At 48.7% G+C, this 15,689-nt stretch overlaps 1 protein-coding gene across 1 annotated transcript; it reads right to left on the bottom strand.

The window, feature by feature from the left end:
- Positions 1 to 78: 78 nt before the first annotated feature.
- On the bottom strand, positions 79 to 3,497 carry VPREB3 (V-set pre-B cell surrogate light chain 3). The gene is made up of 2 exons (XM_072599613.1): positions 3,377 to 3,497; positions 79 to 1,894 (listed from the first exon to the last, which is right to left on the bottom strand). Exons 1-2 carry the CDS (start codon positions 3,432 to 3,434, stop codon positions 1,581 to 1,583), a joined length of 372 nt encoding a protein of 123 aa, XP_072455714.1. The 5' UTR covers positions 3,435 to 3,497; the 3' UTR covers positions 79 to 1,580.
- Positions 3,498 to 15,689: the final 12,192 nt, after the last annotated feature.

Here is a 15,689-nt window from a genome sequence, read left to right as displayed (position 1 = left end):
CATAGGCAGGTGGAGGTGATGTGATTTTTAAGGTTTCTAATGGGAGTTGGAGATTTTAGAGGCAGAATGAGAAAGATGGATGACACAAGGTGAAACTTTATGATCCAGGATAGAGGAGACATGGAGTTTTATGGTCCAGGATAAGGGGGATGTTTTATGGAGTTTCAAGATAAAGGGAGAGACTTTAGAGCACCCTCAGGTTAGAAAATAAACCAGGGGCTTCACAAGGTCAGCCCTTAATATTATTTTTAACTCTTAGGGCACTGTTTGTATCCACATCAGAGAGTTGGGGGAAAGATGATAAGCTCTGTTTTGGAAACAGGTGTAAGCTGTCCAGTTGGAGATGTCTTGAGAGGCAGCTGGAGATGAGAGATTGGAGGTCAGGGCAGGACAGGCACATCTGAGGGTCATCCGCACACAGATGGTCATTGAGTCCATGGAGGCTGATAAGATCACCCAGAGCAGTGGGACAGAGGGAGAAGGGCAGAGGGCCCAGGATGGAGCCCTGGGGGATACCTATGGTTAAATGGCCTGGTCTGCAGGAGGGTCCAGCAGAGGAGCTAGAGAAGGATCGAGTGGTCAGAGAGGGAGTCAGAGAACCAGGAGAGGTAGGGTGGGGGATTGTGGTCCTGAAAACCCAGAGGGAGGAGAGTGTCCAGGAGGAGGGAGTGGTCACCAGTGTCCAAGGCTACAGAGGCCAAGGAGTCTGAGGATGGAGACCAGGCCATTGAGTTTGGCAGCTAAGAGAGCACTGGTTATTTTGGAGAGAGCAGCTTGAGTGCCTGGAGGTCAGAAGCTGGATAGTTAGGGTTCAGGAGAGAGCAAGAGGAGGAGGAGGTACAAATAGTTATGACAGATGGGTTTTTTGAGAGGTGTAGCCACAAGGAGCAGAAGAAATGGTTACAGGGTCATACAGCTAGTGACTGTTGAACTCAGCAAGGTGGACCTTCCTGACCTCAGGCCTGGCACTCGATCCGCAGCACCACCTGGCTTCCAATGGAATATTACAGAACTATAAGAAATGATGAACATGATGAATACTGAGATGCAAGACACATGAACTGACATAGAAAAGTAAGTGGAGACAGGAAAACAATACCCACTGTGACAATAATGTAAGTAGAAGGACTGAGTGTTGTGAAATCATAAAAACCAAGCATGGCCCCAGGGAGGAGCTGTGAGGAGACACCTCCCCTTTACCAGTATGAAACACAACATACAAATTCAGATGTTTTCAAAAAGAAAAAATGAAGAAGAGATGGTTAAGGAGGGAAAGGGGGATGGAGTGGAGTGTGGGGGGGGGTGGAAAGGTCAGGATGGAAATTGGGGAGGGGGGAGGCAGCTCCAGCCTGTTAGAGAGGAGGAAAGGGAAGCAAGTAGATCTGGGTAGCAGCTTCAGGGCTGACCCCTTCAGGGCTATCCTTTAGGGCTAGGGGAGCCCTGGGTGCTGGCTAGGCAGCAGGGAAGGAGCCAGGGGCAAGGATGGAAGGGTCAGGGCTGGCAGTGAGGGCCCAGGCTGGGTGAGGAGCCAGGGGCAGGGCCAGGCCCAAGCCAGGAAGGCTCCAGCTGTGGGATGACTGCTAGAAGCTGTAAGACACAGAGCAGTAATAGTCAGCCTCATCCTCCGGCTGCACAGGGGAGATGGTCAGGATGCAGGCGTTCTGTGTCGGGTCCTTGGAGGCTGAGAAGCGCTCTGGGATCCCAGGTGGCCGGTCTTGATCTTCCTCTGAGTAGTAGTGGAACAGGAACCGAGGGGCACTGCCCGGATGCTGCTGGAACCAGGAGACCCCATGGTCATGGATGGAGAAGTCTGGCTTCAGAGCACACAGCAGCCTGGCGGTCTGCCCCGGAAACACCAGGAGGGCATCAGGCTGGGTGGGCCTTGGATGGGGGTCTGGGGGAGATACAGATGCTCTCAGTGCTGGGTGGGCCCTGGAGGGGGTCTGGGGGAGATGCAGATGCTCTCAGTGCTAGGTGGGTCCTGGAGGGGGTCTGGGGGATCACAGATGCTCCCATGCCAGCAGATGTGGGCTAGAGAGGCCCCCTTGCTGGCCCCAGATGCTCCCACCTCAGGGGCCAGCCCTCCCCCACCTCTTCAGCTTCTTCCTTCCTGCCTTCTACCCAAGGGCCCTGGGGAGGTTCTAGGGGTTGGCCAGATGGGCCGGCACCACAGGTGTGGGGAAGCTTGAGTGGTCACAGCTCTCCTCCTGAGGCTGCTTCTCACTGTTCCCCCCCACCATGCTCTCCCCTGGCCCCAAAGGTGGGTCACCATCTTCTCTCTCTTCTTGAGGGAGTGTGTGGGGATCCTCACACCTGGAGATCTTGATGGTCACTGAGTCCCTCCAGACCATGACCGCATATGTCAACGACTAACAGGCACTGGGCTTCCATGCATGGCATGGCTTGAACACTGCTGGTGATAAGGAGCTCACTACCTTCCCAAGCCAATCCATTCCGCTCTGTTGGATCACTGTTGGATCTTTTCCTGCTATCCAGCCTGAATCGGCCCTTTCCCTCTTCCTCCCATTCCTCTAGGGGCCCAGTTCCTCTTGACAGTTGACAGATTGTGCCCATATACTGTATGAGTCTCTTCTCCTCCAAGCTAAATGTCCCCTTTCCTTCCCCCAGCCCTTCTCTTACTCAGATGCAGACCCTTGTCCAGCCTTGGGACACAGCCCTTTCCTGGACCTCATTTAGCACAGAGGTGCCCAGAAGTGACGGGAATCCTCCCAGTGAGACCTAACTGACCCAGAATCCTAGGATCATGCTCTCTGACCCTGCTCCTCCTAATGCTGTCCAAGGCCACCTAACTTTGGGGCTGCCACCTCCCTCACTGTTCCTAAGGAGCATGCAGTCCTCTCAGACTCCCGGATCTTTTTCAGGACAACTGATGTTCATCCAGGCTTCTCCATTAGCACTTTGTGCAGCTAATTTCTGCTGCCCAAGGGTGAGGGTTTACATGGATGCCCATGGAACTCCCCCTATCTTCTCATTTTCAGCCTTTCTGCTCCTGACCCTGTCCTCGGGTAGCCTGTTGGCACCTCTCCCAACCTGGCATGGTATCAGCTTTATCCAAACTCTGGATGCAAGTGATAACCAGCCAGGGTTCAGCCCAGAAACCTGGGGTAGCAGGGCCCTTCTTCTGTCCTGCTGTTGGTTCCCCACCACCAGCCCTCAGGCCCCACACCCAGTGTAGACAGAAATGCCAGTGGGGTGAGGGCTTCATCAGGGACCTACTCTTCTAGCTCTCCCCCTGGATCCCTCCATGACCACATAAGCTGGTCTGATCCTGACCCTGACCCCAATGGAGCCAGATCCAGGAGCCTCTGGGACACCCCCCTTCCTGCTCCTGTTCCCCAAAGAGGGGGTCACTCACTTGCCAGAAGGGTCACTGCAGCATTGACCAAGAGCAGAGCCAGAAGGCAGGGAGTCATGACTGTCAGAGAGGCAGAGTAGACTGGGACGCTGGAGCCTCCTGGGGCAGCCTTGGGGCTGATCTGGGCCCTCCCACCCCCAGCAGCCCCACAAGAATCTAACCTGGCCAGCCACAAGAATGCATGCAAATGAGATGGAGGAGAGAGTGGAGGCATGCCTGGGCTCAAGCTGGGGGAGAGAGAGAACCCTGAGTGATAAGGCAGGGACCCAAACTGGGCCCCCAAGTCGCCCCTCCTCCCCCAGGGGAAGCCAGGCCCTCAAGCTGCCTGGACACTGGACACTCATGGGGCCTTTCTGACCACCTCCTTAGGGTGCCTTCTGATCCTCCCTTCTCTTTTCAATCACACTCCAGCCACCAAGCATTTATCCTGCCCCAGGGATGGAAGGCAAAAGACAGCCACTGTCTTCTAGAACCTTTGAGAACCCAAAAGGCCCCCAGATAATGTGCCTTCTGAGAGGGGAGGGGACTCACCACGGGAGGAGATGCTTACAGGATGAAATCAGAGGATGCTGATCTTGGGGTGTTGTGTTCCCTTGGCATCCCTCTGGGCCTGGGCTGAGATCCTCTCCCTGCTGCATCTCTTGCCCTTAGGAACAAGGGTTCTCCCCAGAACCAGCCTGGGTCAGCCTTTCCTCCACTCCCTGGCTCAGCTTGTGAAACACAGAAGAGCCACTGAGTAATCAGAGTCCGGGCAGGTGGGACTCCCTTCTGCCTCCCATGATTCTTGCTGCTGCTGTGCTTGTTGCGGAACAAGTATTTATTAAGCACCGACTGTTTGCCAGGCAGTCTGGCTAAACACTTGGCAGTTATGATGCTCATATATTAAGGCAGATGGTATCATCACCCCCATTTTACAGGAGAGGAGACTGAGGCAGCCTGCAGTGAAGTGATTTGCCCAGGGTCACCTAGCTAGGAAGGGTCTGACCGGACCCCATTACCTTCACCAAGGCCCTTCTCTGACTTGGTTAGAAAGAGCTCTTCCTTCCATGACAGGTCCTAACAGCCTGCATCCCCTTCCTCTCACTCTGGGCTGTTTGCTGAGCGTCACTCCTGCTCCAGATGGGGAAGGGGTACACTGGACCCACCTGGATGGCTTGGATTTGTAGTTTGGCTCATCTTCTGAAGCCAGGAAACCTGGCATGGTTTGGGACCTGTGCCAAGCCAGAGAAAGAGCCATGGAGAATGAAGAGGAGAGGAGGACACAGGGAGGGTAAATGGTTATGGAGCCAACAAAGCCCTTTGGGGCTGTTGAGTGGGTGCCTGCCAAGCTGGCCTTTGGTACTACCAGCAGATGCCAGCTTGGACAACTTGAGAAACTGAGGGTCAGGGGAGACCAGCAGGAGCCATCACATGTGTGGCACAAAATCACCAACAGGGCCATTGACCAGAGGCAGCTCTACCTCATTCTGCCCAAGCCAGGCCTCAAGGGATAGCACCAGCATGGAGGTATACTGGAAAGGCTCAATGACAGCCAGAGGGATGCAGATCTCCCATCATTGAGCCAACCTGCCTTGCCTCAGTTGTGGGTGGGTGATGGTGAATGGAGCAGGCAGCTGACTAAGGCTGGGGCCAAGCTGCGAGGAGGATGGCAGAGGACCCCAGAGGGCATCTGTGGAGGTTCTTTCCTATAGAGACATCAGCAGAAATGGGGCCTGGGTCTTGGTCACTGAACTACAGTGACAGAGCCCCCTTGTGGTACCAGGAAGTGGGTGGTATAGCCCAAGACACCTCACTCTGGGGCTGAAAAACCTCAACAGGATGATTCTGGATGCAGAAAGGACTCGAGCTGGAAAGAAACTGATTGTACAGGCCTGAGATGGCAGCAGGGGGTTGTCACCAAGAGGTGAAGTCTTGGGCTCCTGGTGCACAAGAGCTTCAGACACCAGTGCTTACTTGGAAAACTCAATTAAAAGCAAATTCTAGAATTCATCTGCCTGACTTCCCATCTCTGGACAGAGACAGCAAGAATGTAAGTCATAGATAGGTGACAATGGACACTTTACAGGTACCCCCAAACCCCCCCACATTACCTCCAAACACCTCCCAGGACCCAGAAAGCCTCCAATGTTGCCCATGGATCGTGGCAATACCATGGACTTTCACCAGGCCTGCTGATCTTTGACTACCACCTTCCTGTTGACTTGTGCTCTGGGGTCTCTGAGGACAGACCAGTCTGTCCCTAAGTCCAGAGAGGAATCACAAGAAGCTCATCACCTAGCTTCATTATCAGCCAGAAAATGCTGAAAGAAATAGATGGCGATCCAACGCATTGTCAGGCCCTGCCCCAAGCTGACAGAGCCCTGCTGCCACGTCTTGGCATTCAAGGAACATGCAGGTCCCTGGCCAGTGGAAGAGGCCAGGAAACACGCTCATTGACAAAGTGGCCCTCAGGATGGCAGATAAGATGTGAATTCTCCCAGCGAGGATTGGGATCAGCCCCGGTATGGGGCCAGCGGGTCACAGGAGGGTGACCAGACTAACTGCCAATGTCCCAGGTGAAGCTGGAGCCGACGCTGTCCCATGCGATGAGTGTCTTGAGTTTGTCCCAGCATGCACTCAATCAATTCACATTGATTCAGAGCCAGCCACTGTGCTGGCTCCCCGTGTTCCCTCACGGTCTTGCTTACTTTTGGTCTTTGGCCAGCTGCGTCTTTCACCATGGAAGAGGCCTGTGGCAGGTAGTGGGGTTTTTTTCCTCAAAAGTATTTTATTTTTTCCCAATTACGTGTAAAGACAGTTTTCAATATTCATCATTTTTGTAAGATTGTGAGTTCCAAATTTTTCTCCCTCCCCCGCCCCGACAGCAAGCAATCAGAAATAGATTACACATGTACAGTCATATTAAACATATTTCCTCATTAGTCATGTTGTGAAACAAGAGTCAGAACAAAATGGATGAACCATGAGAAAGAAAAGAAAAGTGTGCCTAGACTGCCTCAATCCGTATTCACCCTCTGTGGTTCTTGCATTTTCCATCAGGGCTTTTGGAGTTGTCTTAGGTCCTTGCATGGCTGAGAAGGACTAAGTCCATCACATCAGTCCCTGCACACTGTGGCTGTTACTGTGTACAGTGTTCTCCTGGTTCTGCGTCACTCCATGGAAGCGTGGAGTCTATGGCAGGCATGGCTGATACTGCTGGGTGTGGCAGCCTTAGTGGGGTCCTTGAGGTGCTAGAGGAGTCCCCTTGGCTCCATTATAGACTGGGCTTTATTTGCTGCTGGGCCATATGGGCACCAGGTTTTTGTACCAGGCAGCTGATTTTGCCAGGGACAGCAAAACTCGGAACTCCAGGAAGGAATGTCCCACCTCCTCTAAATGAGAAGTGGCCCAGAGTTTCCTTGGCTGTCCCAATGTGGAGTTTTTACTTCTCTACTTAGTCTAGGAAACATTGCCTGTTGTAGACAGGGCCAAGAGTGAAGAGCTTTGACTCAGAGGGGCCATCAGGGGAGCAGAGACTGCTGCCTGTTCAGAGCCCCCACTCCAGCCAGGGCCTCTGCTCTGGTGAGCATCCCCCGTTCTGTTACAGACTGATTTTATGGACCTAGTTACTCGTCATCCAATTCCACGGTCAAGTCAGGCAGGCTAGTTCCTGGCGTCCATTGTTCGGAAGTATTAACCTGAAAACTTGGTTAAAGATAAGACATCAGACGAAAGGCATGCGTTATTTATTAATTAATTAATTCCCTCTTAAAGATAACAGTCAGAGTGCTACGGAGGTGCTCGGACTACTTAGTACAGAAATCATCTATCTTAAGTACAGGAGAAAGAAACTCTCTTAGTTGAACAAACCACATATTCAGTAAGACAAGACAATTAATAGAGCAACCTCAGTGGAGCCCTGTGATTCTAGGCTGGGTAAACGTATGTCTTGGTGACCTACGACGAGAAAGGAAATCCCACCACTCGTGAGTGGCAGGCTTCCTGTCCTAAACAGATATTCGAAATAGCTGACATAGGAAAGGGTAAACAAAGTTCAAATAGAAATTATGGCCTATGTCTGTATTTTCTTTACCATTAACATGCCAGAACATAGTATATGTCTATAGTTATTAAGATATGGAAAAAGTCCCATTATTCAAGATAGTGTCTTAGGTTAAAGGTCTCTTAAGGAATATAAAGTCAGCTTTGGCTGGCTTTTGTTGATATAGGAAGAGGCATTCTCTGAGTTTGCTTCAGAGAGAACAAAGAGATTATTCCAAAATTTTATATTAAACATGATCATTAGTCACCTAGGAAGTTGTAGCTTTTTGGTCTGACTCCATGGCCACTCCCCAGAGGCTTGACTAATTACTCCCAGACTGTAGGAGGACCCCGTGAGGGCTCAGGAGCCCCTACCCATGTGCCCCCCCTTATCAGCCAATGGACTCGACCTTTAGTAAAAACAGAGCAAACTCAGTGCCAAGCATTCCGCCAAACATTCGGGGAATCTTCTCCCACAAACACACCCAGAGTACTCAAGGTTGGGCAGAATGGCCACAGATTCAGAGTACAGCAACAGAGACACCTGTGTAGAGGACCCAGGTACTGTTGGGCCTTTCTCTGGAGGGTCCTGGCCACAGGGCTCTTCTGGGCACAGCAGCTCTGTTGGTTGGATCTCTTGGCTGATCTGCTGCCCAGTTGCCATGGGGCTGAGAGTGGGGTGTTTGCATTGGGGGAGGGGGACTCTGGGCTCTCTTCTGCTGGGGCTGGGGCTGGGGCAGACAGCTTTTACAGCTTTTCTCCCTCCTTCCCCAAGCCATCTGGGTAGCTCTAGGTCTATTAGTCACCGTATCTAGAAGTGGGGCAGGGAGTGTTCTGGATTTAGGGGTGAGTACAATCATACCCTGGAGGCAGGCGCCCCAGCCAGACTCTTCCAAATACAATTAAACTATTCCAACCTCCCACACCTTCTAAGCACCTACATTGTTGAAACCTGGCTCCCAGCCTGACGGCTGGCCATTAGACTGCACCAGTCTATCTCAGATAGAGAATTCCTTAAGGGAGAGGAGAGAGTTTCTCCTCAGTGCCCCCCCTCACCTAGCAGTAACCCCAAAGGGGCTGACAACAAGGGAGTGACTAACCAAGAATGTGGAAAGGCCTGGCCCCAGCTCTGGGGCTCCTGACTCCTCAGGACAGAAGGGGTCCCAGTGCAATGGAGAGAGGTACTGACCCTCCAGACCTAGAAAGAAAGCCCTCTCAAAGGGGCCTCTGCCAAAGGCTAGAAGCTCTTCCTTTGTCTGAGGGCTGAGGGAAATCAGGCTGGCTGGGGATGGAGTGGAGGTGGTGCAGACAGTGCCCTAAGGGGTGCTTTTCCAATACTCTGAAGCTCCTAAAGTGCTTCCCCCCTTTTCCTGAACCTAGACCAAAGAACTGCTTTTGCCTCCCTTATCCTGTGTTCCCCATCCTTTAATGTTTGACCTATCTCCTGCCCTGTCCTTAAATCCTTAAACCATAAAGATTTCCCTTTGTCTCCCTCATCCTAGGTCAGCCTGTCCTGTCTTTAATCTTTAACTTCTATAAAAACCTTTAAAATGACATCATCGTTCTGAGACCTCTCTATAAACATAACTCCCCCAAATTCAGATTCTCCTTTAGCTTTCTTGCTAAGGAGGACTGTGATGCTTTTTCATGTAAAATAAAAAGCTCCCGGAGGAGCCAAGATGGCGGAGTAGAAAGATACACATATGCTAGCTCCAAACCCACAGCCCATAAAATACCTGTAAAGAAGAACTCCCAACAAATTCTGGAGCAGCAGAAGCCACAGAACAATGGAGTGGAGGAGATTTCTGTTCCAGAGAGACCTGAAAAACTGACCTGAAAGGTCCATCACGCACTGGACCCAGAGCAGAGCCCAGCCCTGCCTTGGCCACGTGGCACCAAGGGGAGCAGATCCGAGCAGGCTTCAGCGACAAAATCTCCAGCAGCCACACAGGTCCCTCCACCCACAGGCACCAAAGGTCAGTGAGAGAGTCTTTTCAGCTCACTGACAGGGGAGCAGGGTGTCTCCATAACTCAGGTCCCCTTGGGAGACAGCAGCGGAGGCAGCAGCACACAAGGGCTCCCAAAGCAGGCAGAAGCTTGGATCCATTGTTGAAGGTCTCAGCGTAAACCCCCTGAGGGAACTGAGCCCCGGTGGTGGCTCTACCCCTACTGGATCATCTGAACTTAATCTCACACTGAATAGCAGCCCTGCCCCACTGAAGCCCTGAGGCTGGGAAGCAGCATTTGAATCTCAGACCCCAAGCGCTGGCTGGTTGGATCTGGAGGCGAGATGGGTGTGGAGAGGACACGCAGAAGTCAAGTAACTGGCTGGGAAAATGCCCAGAAAAGGGGAAAAAAAATAAGACCATAGAAGGTTACTTTCATGGTGAACAGATATCTCCTCCCTTCCTTTCGGATGAGGAAGAACAATGCTTACCATCAGGGAAAGACATAGAAATCAAGGCTTCTGTATCCCAAATATCCAAAATAAATATTAAATGGGCTCAGGCCATGGAAGAACTCAAAAAGGATTTTGAAAATCAAGTAAGAGAGGTGGAGGAAAAATTGGGAAGAGAAATGAGAGAGATGCAAGAAAAGTATGAAAAGCAGGTCAAACCTTGATAAAGGAGACCCAAAAAAATGCTGAAGAAAATAACACCTTGAAAAATAGTCTAACTCAATTGGCAAAAGAAGTTCAAAAAGCCAATGAGGAGAAGAATGCTTTAAAAAGCAGAATTAGCCAAATGGAAAAGGAGGTTCAAAAGCTCACTGAAGAAAATAGTTCTTTCAAAATTAGAATGGAACAGATGGAGGCTAATCACTTTATGAGAAACCAAGAAATCACAAAACAAAACCAAAAGAATGAAAAAATGGAAGATAATGTGAAATATCTCATTGGAAAAACAACTGACCTGGAAAATAGATCCAGGAGAGACAATTTAAAAATTATGGGCCTAGCTGAAAGCCATGATCAAAAAAAGAACCTACACATCATCTTTCATGAAATTATCAAGGAAAACTGCCCTGAGATTTTAGAACCAGAGGGCAAAATAAATATTGAAAGAATCCACCGATCACTGCCTGAAAGAGATCCAAAAAGAGAAACTCCTAGGAGCATTGTGGCCAAATTCCAGAGTTCCCTGGTCAAGGAGAAAATATTGCAAGCAGCTAGAAAGAAACAATTCAAGTATTGTGGAAGTACAATCAGGATAACACAAAATCTAGCAGCTTCTACATTAAGGGATCGAAGGGTGTGGAATATGATACTCCAGAAGTCAAAGGAACTAGGACTAAAACCAAGAATCACCTACCCAGAAAAACTGAGTATAATACTTCAGGGGAAAAAATGATCTTCCAATGAAATTGGGGACTTTCAAGCATTCTTGATGAAAAGACCAGAGCTCAAAAGAAAATTTGACTTTCAAACACAAGAATCAAGAGAAGCATGAAAAGGTAAACAGCAAAGAGAAGTCATAAGGGACTTACTAAAGTTGAGCTGTTTACATTCCTATATGGAAATGTAATATTTGTAACTCTTGAAACTTTTCAGTATGTGGGTACTGGGTGGGATTACACACACACACACACACACACACACACACACACACACACATACACGCACACAAAGACAGAGAGCACAGAGTGAATTGAAGAGGATGGGATCATATCTTAAAAAAATGAAATTAAGCGGTGAGAGAGAAATATATTGGGAGGGGAAAGGGAGAAATGAAATGGGGCAAATTCTCTCTCATAAAAGAGGCAAGCAAAAGACTTTTTAGTGGAGGGAAAAAGAGGGGAGGGGAGAGAAAAACATGAAGTTTACTCTCATCACATCCCACTAAAGGAAGGAATAAAATGCACACTCATTTTGGTATTAAATAAATAAATAAATAAAAAGCTCCTATTGACTAAAAGAGAAGGTCTAAGTAAAACCTGAGCCATCCTCTCCCAAAATCTAAACCTCAACAGAGCCAAAGGAGATTCTGCACCGCCTGGGCCTGGCCCCCAGCTCAGGCCAGGCTCAATCTTTGAAAGACAAACTTTCACAACCGGTGTTAACTTGAAAGTTTGGTGAAAGTAGAGGCAACAGGCTAAAGGTATACATTTTTATTACACGGATTCCATGGAGCCAATCATTATAATCTGGCTGCTCAGTACAGGGATAATCAGGCTTAAATACATTGTACCGTGAGAAAGAATCTTTCCTAGTTGAACAAATTGTAAATTTAGTGAGACCAGACAGTTAACAAAGTAGTGTTACTTGGGATTTATGATTCCAGGCTGTGTAAATTTCTTCTCTATAACATCTCTATGACATACGATAGAGAGAAATCCCACCACTATGCTGGCAGACATCTTGTCGTAAAGAGGTCTTTGAAATTGCTGATACAGGAAAGGGCATTTTTTAACAGAGTTGACAAAGTTTCAATTGAAATTACAACTCAGGATATCTGTGTTTTCCTTACCATTAACATGCCATAACATAGTATGTGTCCACAAAATATTAAGATATGGAAAACGTCCCATTATTTCAGAAAAAGTGTCTTAGGCTAAAGGTCTCTTAAGGAGTGTTGTCAGCCCTATCTGCTTTGTTGACATAGCAAAAGCCATTCTTTGAATTTACTTCAGAGAGAACAAAGAGACTGTCAGCTCCAGACTCTTCTTCATTCAAGCTCTGGCTCTTAGGTGTGTGTTCATTGCCGAAGAAAACCATGCCATCAGAGAAATAATGACATGACTTGCACTTGACTTTGTTTTGAGTGAGGGAGGGCTGTGCAGGTCACCAGCCTCACTTTTCCTCCAGAGCCATCTGAATCCAGTGACCAGATATTCATCAGGATGATTGGAGATGACCCAAGATGAGGCAGTTGGGGTTCAGCGACTTGCCCAAGGTCACACAGCTAGTGAGTGTCAAGTGTCTGAGGTGAGATTTGAACTCAGGTCCTCCTGACTCCTGCACTGGTGCTCTATCCACTGCACCACCTAAGTTCATTCTGATAGGTTAAAAGCAGAAAAGGGGATGACTAATGTCGTCTGGCTGACCAGATCCAGGTGAGAGGACCTGTGGTTGGGACATTCCCCACAAGAGGAGTCTCAGGCATATAGTGAAAGGGAATGCATGCACAGGTATACACACCTAGTGGCCCTGTATAAATTCTGTCACAAAGAGCTATGTGGTTCCCCTTAGTCCAGTGTCCCTCATAGCATCTTACTATAAGTTTGGATCCATTCTCCCTAGGGAAAGTGTATATACAAAGAGAGCAGGCACTTGGTTTGGGGAAGAGGCCCACAAGGAATTTTGTGCCAACTTTTCTCACTCCAGCCTTCACCAAAAACTAATGGAGCCTACTGTTCGATTCTCCCCGGGAATGGTGGGGTATTGGTGGTGGCTGATGGAAGCTCCTGCCCTAAGGGTTAGCATCCAGAATCCAGAGAGGAGAAGTCACAGCGGAGGGACTGCCACATGTACAAGATAAAATTCTTAGGGGCAGCAAAGGGCCTGGTGCAGGAGGAGAGCCCTCCCCTTGAAAGGAGTGATATCACAGAAGAAAGGAGGCAGCTTAGAGGTGAGAAAAGAAGGGGGTAAGTGGGAAAGAAGTGTGGGCAGCAGCTTGGCATAACAAAGGCCTGATGTCTGGCAGGTAAAGACCAAGAACCATCCCCCCAGTAGCTCAAGGGTCAAAGGGTCCAGGTTTTCAAAGGGGTACCCTAGGAAAAGATTGCTCCAGATCACAAATGGCAGAAATACAAATGGAAGCAACTTTGTTTGGGGTGTGTGTGTGTGTGTGTGTGTGTGTGTGTGTGTGTGTGTGTGTGTGTGTGTGTGACTCAACTAGCTACCTCAAAAGCTGCAGGGGAAGGGGTGGGGTTCTGGAGAAGAAGGAGGAGGGGCCTGGAAGCTGACCAGCTCCCCTAGATGGAGGCCCCAGGAGGAAGTCACCATGGTGAAAGGTTCTGCCTTGGCACAGAAAGGGTGTTCCAAGACCCAAGCTCTGAGGCCACTAGCTTAGACAGACTTTTGAAGTCCAGACAGTCCAGAGGGATTTGGATCCATGCCCCCAATGTTACCAAATTCTGCATGCCTTTTGCCACAGAAGGGAGAGACTTTGGAGGCTGTAGGAACGTTCTGCACCTGGTTCTGGTCCTTGTGTGCAGCAGCCTGTGAGACTGGCTTCAGGTTCTCAACTGAGCAGAGACATGCCCTCCAGAGACTTCCTGTCTCTAGCATGGATACCTCCTTCATGGTCTGGTGTGAGGCAGCCAGGCTGGGGCTCTCTCCTTCTGAGGAGGCCAGATTTCAGTTCTTTGTTGGCCTCTGGGTTCATTCTGTCCATTGATAGATGGAGTTGGAGGTTTTGACCTTTTGAGCATAAAAAGGTCAAGAGAATGAGTCTTTGAGATTCTGGGATTCTTTGGTCCGACCGGCCCAGCCTGGATGCCAAAGAGTTCCATGAGCCGACAAGTGACCAAATGGCTGTGACCAGTCATTTGGCATGAAGTTAGTGGGATGAAATCTCTCCAAGCCTGAGTCCCCTCTCCCCAGACAGAGGGGAGAATGTGACCTCTGGAATTAAGCAGGAATGTCTGTATCTTAGAAGTAAATATCGCTTTGTGAAAGCTAAGTAAAGAGCTAGGTGCTAGTCACCAGTACCCAGCAGTGAGATACCATTGCTAGGGGGGTGGGGGGCTCCAGCCATAGCATTAGGGAAGAAATCCTCCCCTACTTCAGGCCCAGGAGGGGCAGGCAGGACATGATGGAGCAGCCTGGCTCTAGGGGCCCCCTGGGCAGACTTCTGTCCTGCATGAACAATGTATCTTCAGACACTTAATGTGTTTTTACGTGACTTGAAATGGGAATTCCCTTTCTACTACCACTGCTTGGATTTTGTGATTGTTATATGGAAATGCAGTTGTTTTCGGAGGATGTATTTTGTACCCTGATACTTTGATGAGGCTATTAATTTTCTCCACTAGTACCTCTGCTGATGCCACTGTACCTTCAGCCAGTGGTGATGGTTTTATCTCTTCTTCCCCTACCTCCATACCTGTCCTTCCTCTCTCTCATCTCAGGGCTGTTGCTCTCCTTTCAGGGATGATATCAAATGAGAGTGGGAGAGAGGCCATCTTTGCTTCAACCTCACATTTATTAGAAAAGGTTCTAGGATTCCCCACTGCATGCTATGCGAGAGTTTGGCTTTAGATAGTTTCTTGTTATGGTCTTTTTAGAAGTCTCTCTACGCATGTACTTTCATAAAAGTGTTGTATTTTGTCAGAGGCTTTTTCTGCATTTATTGGGATAATCATTTGGTTTGGGAAGTTTTGAATTTTAATGACTATGTTGATGGTTTTTCTAATGTCGAATCATCCTTGCATCCTTGGTATAAAGTCCACTTGACCTGTTTGATAGGATTTTGTTTAAATTTTTTGAATCAAAGTTCATTAATAATATTGGCCAAGGGTTTTATTTTTCTGTTTTATCTTTCTCTGATTTAGGTATTAGGAAAACGTGTGTCTCATAAGAGGATTCTGGTAGTGATGAGGGCTGGACCGAGGGTACCAGGGGCAAGTCGTCTGGAGAAGAGTTCATACTCAAGCATTGTTGAAGTCAAGGTAAAGATTTATTATGCTTTTCAGCAGGCGAGAGTTCTTATGGAATCTGCAACCTTAAAGAGATACAGGGAAAGTTTATATAGGATATTCTATAGGATCACTTGTGTCAAATATGCTAACTAGGTGTTTTGGGGTAGGATTAGGGAGTGGTCAGTTCTTAAAGGAACATGCACTTTGGATATCTACTGCGCAGGTATTTTACCCAAAATTCATCAGGAAATAGTCCAAGGGGGGCTGCCTGGGGGTGTGGTTTTAGGCCTGAAACTTCACTAAGTCAACCAATGGTCAGGACTGACCAGGAAAAATCAGGCTTCTCTCATCAATGTCTTTTTAGACAAGATTAATGTAAAGGAGTATAGGTAAGAATACATATGATTGGTCAGCGAGTAGTAAACGTCGTTATGACCCAGTACACAGCCAGTTCAGTCAGTACATAACTGGTTCAGACTAATAAGTTCTATAGATGCCGCTGGCTTTTGTATTAGGAAGGGAGAAAACAGTTGTTGCTGGGACAGGCCATGTCCTTGGGCTGGGGAGAAACTACCTGGGAGAGTGTTTTGAGGCTAGGGAGAAATGTGATTTTTAAAGAGAAATGTGATTTTAGAATTGGGGCCCAAGTACATGCAACCAAGCATCCCATCAATAGGATGCTTGGTTTCTCAATTTTTCTGTTTTTGAGAAT

Source organism: Notamacropus eugenii, chromosome 4 (genome assembly GCF_028372415.1).
Source record: "Notamacropus eugenii isolate mMacEug1 chromosome 4, mMacEug1.pri_v2, whole genome shotgun sequence".
Taxonomy (NCBI): domain Eukaryota; kingdom Metazoa; phylum Chordata; class Mammalia; order Diprotodontia; family Macropodidae; genus Notamacropus; species Notamacropus eugenii.
The sequence above is the reverse complement of the archived record's forward strand: the minus strand, read 5'-3'. Positions and strand labels throughout refer to the sequence as shown.

Coding starts and splice junctions, on each gene's coding strand:
- VPREB3 (XM_072599613.1), bottom strand. CDS start 3,434: ATGACTCCCTGCCTTCTGGCTCTGCTCTTGGTCAATGCTGCAGTGACC. Junction 1,895..3,376: donor TGCAGTGACCCTTCTGGCAA/GTGAGTGACCCC, acceptor TATCTCCCCCAG/ACCCCCATCCAAGGCCCACC.